Source organism: Mastomys coucha, unplaced genomic scaffold, assembly GCF_008632895.1.
Source record: "Mastomys coucha isolate ucsf_1 unplaced genomic scaffold, UCSF_Mcou_1 pScaffold4, whole genome shotgun sequence".
Taxonomy (NCBI): Eukaryota; Metazoa; Chordata; class Mammalia; order Rodentia; family Muridae; genus Mastomys; species Mastomys coucha.
Window position 1 is genome coordinate 2,113,903 of NW_022196910.1, and position 9,641 is coordinate 2,123,543.

The 9,641-nt window shown below is 53.4% G+C and overlaps 1 protein-coding gene across 5 annotated transcripts in view; it reads left to right on the forward strand.

The window, feature by feature from the left end:
- Sbno2 (strawberry notch homolog 2) overlaps window positions 1-9,641 on the forward strand; it is a 49,444-nt gene that overhangs the window by 21,509 nt on the left and 18,294 nt on the right. For all 5 annotated transcript variants that reach the window (XM_031348950.1, XM_031348949.1, XM_031348954.1 and 2 more), the window contains exons 3-4: window positions 561-634; window positions 2,380-2,491. In XM_031348950.1, the coding sequence (XP_031204810.1) occupies window positions 561-634; window positions 2,380-2,491 (186 nt within the window). The remainder of the gene's footprint in view (window positions 1-560; window positions 635-2,379; window positions 2,492-9,641) is intronic.

Sequence of the window (9,641 nt, forward strand, 5' to 3'; positions counted from 1 at the left end):
TGGGCTGTCAGTGGACTGAGCTGGGAACACAGCATGTGTCACCTTATGGTGACATTCCAGTGATATGCACTTAGGGCAGGCCCAAAGCCCCATTAGGAATAGGGATAGGGCCTCTGTTGAAGAGGTTCTGGGTGAACTCCGCTTTTACCAGAGTACAACTTTGGGCCTCAGAGCCTGGAGCAACACCCCCAGCCTAATCCACTTCCAACCCCTCACTGGGGGGTTCTAGACAAGGGCTCGATCCCTGAGCTCCACCCCTATCCTCTCACTGGGGAACTGGGGGGCAGGGGACTCTGCCACTGAGCCAGGCCCCCAGCCCCTCCAAGCACAGTTTCCAGGCTCTCGTTGGAAGGGGACATATTGAGCCCTTTGGGGCCATGCACCCATACTCAGTATGTCCTTCTCTCCCATCTGCCTTCTTAGCAATCCCCATGCCTCTTCCCATGTACATGGGGCGGCTGAGACCCTGGCTGATGGCCTGGTTAGCCAGGACCCCTGCCCCTTGCACACCAGGGTCTGCTCTCCTCCCACACCTGATGCCTGTGTTTCTGTGTTTTCAGAACCGACTCTTGCACTGTCCTTGGTGGGGCAGTTTCTCACCGCCATTGTACCCCACTTTCTCCAGTGAAAACCAGTAAGTGTTACTGTGGGGCCTCACCCCACCTCTTCGGGAACCCATGTCTCATCAGCTGGGTTGGAAATGGATGAGTCTGCTGGAGGATAGGCTCCAGGGCACCCAGAGAGTCCTGGCTTTTAAAGGCATGGAAGGAGTTTGCCTGGGGTGATGCCCTGTGCAAACATCTCAGTGCAACTGTGGTCTGAGCTCCCTGAGTACTTGAGATAGATTCTTCCTGTACACCTTCGTGCGTGTGTGCTTGCATGTGTGCATTTGTACATGTGGAGCCAGAGGTCGGTGGTTGATAGCTTCCTCAGTCACTATGTTTTTTTTTCTTTTCTTCTTTTGAGAGAGAGTCTCACTTTGTAGCCATGACTAGAGTTCCCTATGTAGACTGACATGGAACTCAAAGATCCCTCTGGCTCTGCCTCTGCCTCCTGACTGCTGGGATTAAAGGGAGACTGTCACATCCAGCTTATTTATAGGTATTTTGACTGCACATATGTCTGTACATAACATTTTCGCCACATTGGATCTCCTAGAACTGGTGTTTATAGATGGTTGTGAGTTGCCGTGAGGGTCCTGGGAATTCAGGTCCTTTGGTACAACAGTCAGTACTTTTTGTTGTTGTTGTTGTTGTTTTGTTTTGTTTTTCGAGACAGGGTTTCTCTGTGTAGCCCTGGCAGTTCTGGAACTCACTCTGTAGACCAGGCTGGCCTTGAACTCAGAAATCCACCTGCCTCTGCCTCCCAAGTGCTGAGATTAAAGGTGTGGGCCACCACCACCCAGCTCCAGCCAGTACTCTTAACCATTGAGCTGTTTCTCTAGCCCCATGCACGTTGGTCTTTTGTTACTTTGTTTTTTTGGTTTTGGAGAAGAGGTTCTTTGTTTTTTTTGACACAGGGTTTTTCTGTGTAACAGAGCCCTGGCTGTCCTGGAACTTGCTCTGTAGATCAGGCTGCCCAAACTTCGAGATCTGCCTGCTTCTGCCACCTTGAAAGTGTGGGTTGCCATGTGTGACCTACCGTGACTTTTGAGCCTGGACCTCTCACAAGACCTAGAGCTCACCACTGTTGGTTGTCCCTACCTCTCCCAGTGCTGAGAGATTAGAGGTATATGTGGTCATACCCTTCTCCTCAGGGTGCAGGTCCTCCCCCACATGGAGCTGGCTCCCCAGTACAGGATTCTGGAATGTATTGTGTAAACTCAGCCCTTAACATGTGCACCCTGCCTTCATGTTTGTCTTAGTAAACCTCTTCAGGTAAGAGGTAGAGGCCTCCAGATGGCCACTGTCTCTCTGCCCCAGGACCCAAGGAGGACAAGGAGTTGGAGCTCTGAGCAGAGAGGCTCTGGGGCCCCACCCCCATCCCAGGCTCAGCACAGCCTTGTGAGTCCAGCCCCCTCACCTGCAGGACATCATTTCAGAGGCAACCAGGACTGGCCTGGCCTGTGCTCTGGCCATGCCCTCCTTAGTATTCTTGGCCATGGAGAGATAGGGCAAGGTGCAGCTGGGCAGGGAAAAGACCCAGGGTCTTAGGTTGTACTTGTCTGCCCTGTCCTGGAGTCTGATGGTCCATGTAAGAAGGGCTGGTTGATAGACTGTTTCAAGTCTGCCCAGGATGCTCTAAGCTGTGTGTCTGAAGCACTGGGCTGGACCGTGACCGCCCCATGGCTGAGCTCCCAGCAGTTGGGAGAAGTGCTTTGATCCTCTATCCCCATGCCTCACCCAGGCCTATGGTCACCATCCTTACTTCTTCTTGCAGACAGTTCGTGGGTTCCACCCCATTCCTTGGTGGTCAGTCTTGCCCTGAAACCAGCTATCCCACCACAGCCACCGTCCCCAGCTTCTTCTCCAACAGCAGCGACTTTCCTCAGGTAATGGCCACCCTCATGCCCACTGCATGGGGCCCTGAGCTGTCATTGTGGCCACTGGTCTGCAGGGTGGGTAACTGGGACAGGGATGATCAAGCCAGCCAGACTGGCTGTGGCATCCTGGGATTGAGGTCTGTCAGTAGCCTTTGGGACTTTGCCTCAGGGTCATGTCCAGAGCTGTATGAGGAAGGCTGAGGGCTGCCAGGGTCTGTGCCCACTGCTAGGCCATCCTCACTGGATGCCATAGGGTCTCATGCCTGCCTCACACAGCCATTGTGGTGGGATCTCCCCACAGGCTCCACAAAAGTGTCTGCTCTATGCAGCATCTGTGGCCGAAAAGCTCACCCACGGATCACAGGAAAGAGTTTAAATCCTATTCCCCATGGGACTCCAGGGTGGCTACCCCACCAGTGCCTCTTGTGCCACCCAGAGACTCACTCGTACCAGTGAGCTGTCTAGAGGCCTCTGCTCAGCAACCAGGCACATACCTCATCTCTAGAAGTATAAAGAGGCTCCACTGCAAGGAAGCCATGCCTGCCAGCCCCCATCTCACTGCCTAGTCGGCCTTAGTGTCTCTGTCTGCCTGTGTCTCTGTCTCTGTGTGTTAGGTTTCTAAAGGAATAGAACTGGTAAATGAATATATGTACATGTGTAATGAGCATGTAGTATGTATCACACACACATGCAGATAGATACAGACACGGGTGGCCACCCAGTAGAGCGGCTTATGGTCTGTGCTTTGGATAGATCATCAGTGGTTGTCTTTAATAGTTGCTCAGTCCTTGAAGCCGGATGACCCAGCAGTCACGATCCAGCGCTGGAGTCCCGTAGGATTCCTAGGGAACGCTGGTCTTCAGTCTGCATTGGAATCCTGAAGAACAGGGTTCTGACACCAGTGAGGGAGTGCCTCAGCAGAGTAGATGATCCTGCCAGCAAGAGTGAGGGCAAACAGGCAAAAGGCAAACGCTTCCTCCTCCCATGCCCTCTTATGTGGGCTGCCACCAGAAGGTGTGGCCCAGGTTTAGTGGGGAGTCCAGGCACAAGACTCCCCCTACAGGTGTGCCCAGTGGCTTGGGTGAGTTGATTCCAGCTGTAAAGCTGGCGACCAAGATCACCCAATCAGGCTCTGTCTCTGTGTGTGTCTCCCTGTCTCTGTCTCTGCCCTCTGCCTTTGTGTCTTTGTGTCTCCATCTCTCTTCTGATGCCAGAGGCCCACACCTGCCTCCCTGTGGCCAAAACTCCCAGAGGTGAGCTCCCCTGCCCCGCTCCTGCCAGCTGTGCTCACGTGATCTGCTTGTCAGAACCCCATTTGTCCCACACATCTGGCAACGTGGTGGCTGCCTGTTATCTCTCATTGGCAGATGGGCATCACCATCCATTGGGTGAGCGTTTATTGAACACTTGGTGTTTGTGTGTCCTACACATACTACCCCCAGAATGCCTGTGGAGGGGCCTACCCTCATGCGTATTGCCTGTCCACAGATGGTTGGACCAGGGGATTCTATTAGAACTTCTGGCTGTGGGGCTTGAGCTTGTCACCTGCTTCCACCTGCCCCATCTCTCCAGGCCATGGATGGCCTCAAATTCCACAGAACAAGAAGGAGCCAGGCCTGAGCCAAGCCTCACAACAGGGGGCAGAAAGGACATGAAGAGTGGCTTAAGTGAGGACCCTGAGCTGGAGACATCTCCCTGTGGCCCTCAGAGGGAGGCAGGACAGTGAGAGTCAGTTCTAGAGGCCTTGCTCCCTTAGCAGGGGGAGGGGCTTTGAGTCTACTGGAGATGCTGCCTGTGGTGCCAGCCCCACCCACTTGGGTGTGGAGTCTGCCTTGCAGGTGGCAGGATTCACATTGGCTTCAGGACACTGTTTCCTTCAGTTTGTTCCTGTGGCAAGAAAGTGGCTACCCCAACCCTCATGCTACTACCTCTGAGCTCCTCGTGGACATGTTCCCTGCCATGGTGTGATCCAGGAGTCAGAACGGAAAACCCACCTCTGCTTGGACCCAGAGCTAGGAACTAAGCAGGAGCCCTGAGGTTACTAGCAGAAGAAGCAAAAAGAGAAAAGAGATGAGTCACGTGACTGACCTGTACACAAGATAGGCCTGTGGAAGGCTTCCCGGTGTTATCACTCTCCACTCAGGAAGCCAGGCAGGAGGACGGAGAGCTTAGGTGTTCCTGGGCAGTACTTCGAGAGTCTGTCTCAAAGCAACCAGAAAACGAACAGAAAGAGAAGTAGAAGAAACCAAATACTGTCTGCCATTCAGTCTGTCCCTTCCCTGTGGGTAGGAGCCTCCTGTGTGCTTGCATCTTGGAAGTCACCTCTGATGTCTGCCATCTCTGCTGTGAGCTGTGGGCGTCCCCTCCTCCAACATACATTTCCCACAATGCTGTATAACTTTGACCCTTGGGGCCCCAGTAGCTGCTGACTGGACCCTACATGGCACACAGTGGTCCCTTCATGATCCCACAGAGTGTCTTGAGTGCCTGACAGTATTCCTGGAGCCCTGCCTTCCTTTGCAGCTGGCCCCAGCCCTTGGCCTCCTGCTTCTACAAGGGAAGGGCCCATGCACTTCTGCTCAGCCCTCCATCTCCCGGTGGCATGGAGCCCTCCCCATAGGCTCTGATAGCCCTGCTCGGTGACCGGAACAGCTCCACAGTCCCCTGTGGGAATACCCACCCTGGACCCTGAGCGTGCAGGTGCGTGGCTACCCAACACCTGCTCTTGTCTCCATTCTTGAGTTTTTTTAGTTAAGACATCATGTGACTCCCAAGCTACCATGTCACCCATCCCATGAAATACCTACCATCTCTCCCTCCTCAGTCCCCAGCACCCAAGAATCCTCTTCCTGTTTCTGAATTCGCCTGCTCTGGACATTTCCTGTTATGGAGTCCCACACAGTGTGACCTTTGTGTCTGGGTCTCTCACAGTGTCTTGAAGCCCCTCTACACTATGGCCTGTCTCTCCACCTCTCATGGCTAAGTAACACTCCACGTGTGTGCTGTCCGCTCATCTTCTGCAGAGCTTGTTTATCCATTTGACCATTAAGGATGGCAAGAGTTTCCATGGGGACTTTGTTCCTGTGGTTCTCGAGTGCATACCCAGTGTGGGTGGAGGTGACAGCTGTAAGCTGTTTGTGAAAGCTTTTGTGTACTGGGTGTGTGGGGGGTGTTGGTTCTAACCTCAGGAGGGCAGGTACAGCATACTGGGGCAAAGCCTGTGTCAGATGAAAGGGGTTCTGGAGGTCTGTGGGAAGGACCTGCCACCTAGGGCCATTTCTTTTGCATTCTCCTCAGGCCTCTTGTGGGCTGTCCCCTCCTGAAATGCCCTGGGACTCCTCATTGTTCCCAGGGCTCACCTGAGCCCCGCTGCACCTTCCCTGAGGCTCCCTGTATGAATGAATGCAAAGCCATGCAGACCCCACATTCTTGGCCATGGTCCTGCCCTTCATTGCCCCCAGACCCTGTACAAGGAGGGCAGCCTCCAGGACCCCAGTGTGCATAGGTAGGCCTGCACCCCAGGCCCCGCACTTCCCTCCAAGGCTGTATGTCCCGTAACATGCTCACTTGGCTGGCTGCTGGGAAACTAGATGAGCTCACGCTCAGGAAGGAGCAATGCTGCCTCCCACCTCCCTCCCAGTGGCTGCATCGACTACTCCGCAAATGCTAGTCAGGATCAGAGGTCTGGCCACTGCCTGCCCAACAGTTTACCGGCATTGGGAAAAGGAGAGCCAGAGAGGGCGCTAGATTACAGGAAGCTACATTGGCTGCTGCTGCTGCTTTGTGTAGAGAGGTGGCAGTGGGGACCCTGCACATCGATTTCCATACACACTGTGGCCCAGGCTATGCTCTTTTAGAGAGGCAGGAGTGGGCTCTAGACTGGAGCCAAAACCATTTAAGAACCAGTCTCTCCCAAACGGTGAGCCTGGTGGCCCAGGCAGTCTGTACAATGCCTCCCTGGCCACTCCCACCATCCAGGCTCCCATGTACTCCTGAGACTGTCTCCAACTTTCTGTATCACCCCTCCTCCTTGTGTCTGCCCCTCATAGTGACACTCCTGTAGTTGGGTAAAAATTCACCCTGATCCCATGGGACCTCACAGTAGCTCAGTATTTCTGCAAAGACTGTGTTCTTAGGAGCTGGGGCCAGACATAGGCTGTCCTAACAGGACATTTTTTTTATTTATTTACTTATTTATTTTTACTTTTTTGTTTGTTTGCTTGTTTGTTGAGACAGGGTTTCTCTGTATAGCTCTGGCTGTCCTGGAACTCACTCTGTAGACCAGGCTGGCCTCCAACTCAGAAATCTGCCTGCCTCTGCCTCCCAAGTGCTGGGATTAAAGGCGTGCGCCACCACTAACTGGCCTATTTTTACATTTTTTAAAGATAGGGTGTCATGTACTGCAGGCTAGCCCTGAATTCATTATGTAGCTGAGAATGACCTTGAACTTCTGATCTTATCTCTGTTTTGTTTTTGAGACATAGCACTGAGTGTCCTAAACTCATTATTTAGACTAGGCTGGCTTTGAACTCACACTGATCTGCCTCCTAAGTGCTGAGACTAAAGATATATGTATTGCCAGGCCTGACTTATTTCCTTTTTCTCAAGATGAAAGTCTTATTATAGGCAGATGGATTTCTGAGTTTGAGGCCAGCCTGGTCTACAGAGTGAGTTCCAGGACAGCCAGGGCTCACAGAGAAACCCTGCCTCGAAAAAAAGAAAGAAAGAAAGAAAGAAAGAAAGAAAGAAAGAAAGAAAGAAAGAAAGAAAGAAAGAAAGAAAGAAAAAAAGAAAAAAAAGAAAGTCTTATTATGTAGCCCAGGCTGGCCTTGACCTGGTGATAAGGCTCCTGCCTCAGCCTCCTAAGTGTTGGGATCACATGAGCCACTTTGTCACTTTAGCAGTTGGGAGGGCCTTGCTGGCTGCTTGTACCCATCCAGACCAGCCCTACCTCTCTGCACAGGAGCCTCCCATGTTAGGCTAGCAGCCCACCCTGCCCTGCCCTACTCTGTCCCCTCACTGTGGTATAGGGAACCCTCTGCTATTCCCACACAGCCCTATACCAAGTGGGCGGGAAGATGGGGAGCCAAGGCAGAAGGAGATGCAGCGGGGAATTAAACCTACAAGCTCCAATGGTTTAGGCTGTCCCTCTGTATGACATCCTCCCTCATTGCCTCTGCCAGATCCAAAGACCAGCCTGGGAGTCACGGGTGCCCACACCCCTGTCCCTGCCCTCTGTGCCCATGACTCTCACCCTAGACATCAGCCACATCAGCAATTGTCCCACCATCAGGCCTTGTGCTCTATCTTGGCTCTATCCATCAGGATCAGCACAGGCCACACAAATGTCTCTTTTGCTGAAGCCCTCAGGTCCCTCTTTCCCATGTGCCCAGCTCTCCCTCATCCAAGGCTAACTGGTCCCAGCCCCTCTGAGCCCTGGGCTCTTGTTCTCTTGGCCCCTAGATCTCCTTTGCCTGACAGCTCACATGTCTGGCCTCCAGGGGCTGAGGGGCAGAGTGACCCCACATCCATGACCAGAGACCCCCCACCTCCTGCCACGCCTGAATGCTGTCTCCTCATGCCTACCTGACTCTGACCCCTGAGCACCCTCAGGCCTCTGCACCCCCACAGTTCAAGTGTTTTGGGACTTCAGTTTTTCATATTGGTTCCGTCAATCCCTGTCCCTCCAAGACAGACAGGCTCTCTCTGTGTAGCCCTGGCTGTCCTGGAACTCACTCTGCAGATCTGGCTGGCCTCTACCTTCTGAGTCCCGGGATTAAAGGCATGTGCCACCAGCACAGGGCCTTCAGTTCTTAAAATCCAGACAGCTGTAAAAATTGTCCCTTCAAAGTACACTCAGCACTCACGGGAGAGTCAGGAACTGGAGATCAGCCTTGGCTGCGTAGACTGTGGACACAGGCAGCCCTCATCTCTATCTAGAACATTCTGTCTCCTCAGAGGAAGGTATATCCCCATGACAGATTATTCCATCTCATCCACAGCTCTTGGAGTCCCAGGCCCTGTGTGCTCTTGTGTTTGGCTGTCTCTGAGCACTGTCCTTGAGGTCCCTTCATACTGTGTTATGCTGGAGTCTCTCTCTTGTTCATGGCTGTGTGTTACTCCTGCCTATGGACAACCTTTGGTGTGGTGATTCACTGCTGTGGGTGCTCCTAATTTTCCTATGAGTATTTGGAAATGCATTTGTAGAGTCGAATGGAGCCGGCGCTCTGCTGTCTGAGCAGCTCACTGCCTACTTCCCCAGAGGCCACAGGCTTCAACGCCTCACACTCTTGCCACAGTTGCTACTGCTGGCTTTTGAGTCTAGCTGTCCTTGGTGGTATCCCGCTCTGATTTCTGTTTTGAGTTTATTGAGAGAGGGTTTTGCAGTGTAGCCCAGGCTATTCTCACAGTCCTGCCTCAGCCTCTCAAGGGCTGTATCAACAAGAATGCACCACAATGCCTGGCTTCACTGAGTTGACTGGGATTGAGGCTTTGCTCAGTGCCTATCCCTGTCTTTGGCATAGGAGCCTCCCATGTTGCCAGGGTAGATAAGGGCAGCTCCAGCTGCTGCTTCTGGAGCCAGTGTCCTGGGTGGCCAAGGGTGTGTGAGTCTAGTGGAGCCCTGTAGCCCTGCTGTCCTGACAAGGTGGCCAGGGTTCTTTATTGATAGATGGGATCCTGCTGGTTTAGGCTCCTCAGCTTCCTGCCCATGAGCACTGACACAGGGTGGTAGCCTTCTTCCTGGCATACCTCACCCCCAACAGGAGGCCAAGTCCTCAGAGACAGCCAGGACTGTAGGCCTGTGGGGGACCAAACCCCTGTGCTGCATCCCTGCCTGCGTACAGTTGGAAGTGTCTCTCTCATCTTTTGTGGCCCTAGGGTCTCCCCAGCAGCTCAGCTCATTTGAGAATACCAGGAATGAGCACTTGGGGCCCTGGTATGAGGAAACTGGAGGCTGTGGTTTGATGAAGAGCTAGGGAGCCCCAGCTCAGCTTAAGGGAGGTATAGAAGGGCACTCAGGCCCCAGTTCCCCCGGCCCAGCTTCTCACAGATCCTGCCTACAACCCCTGATCCCTGTCATCCTTGGGGGTGGGGGTGGAGTAGGAAGGGGGCTGGTACACAAAGCAGAGCCCAGAGCCTGATGCTTCAGTACCCAGGG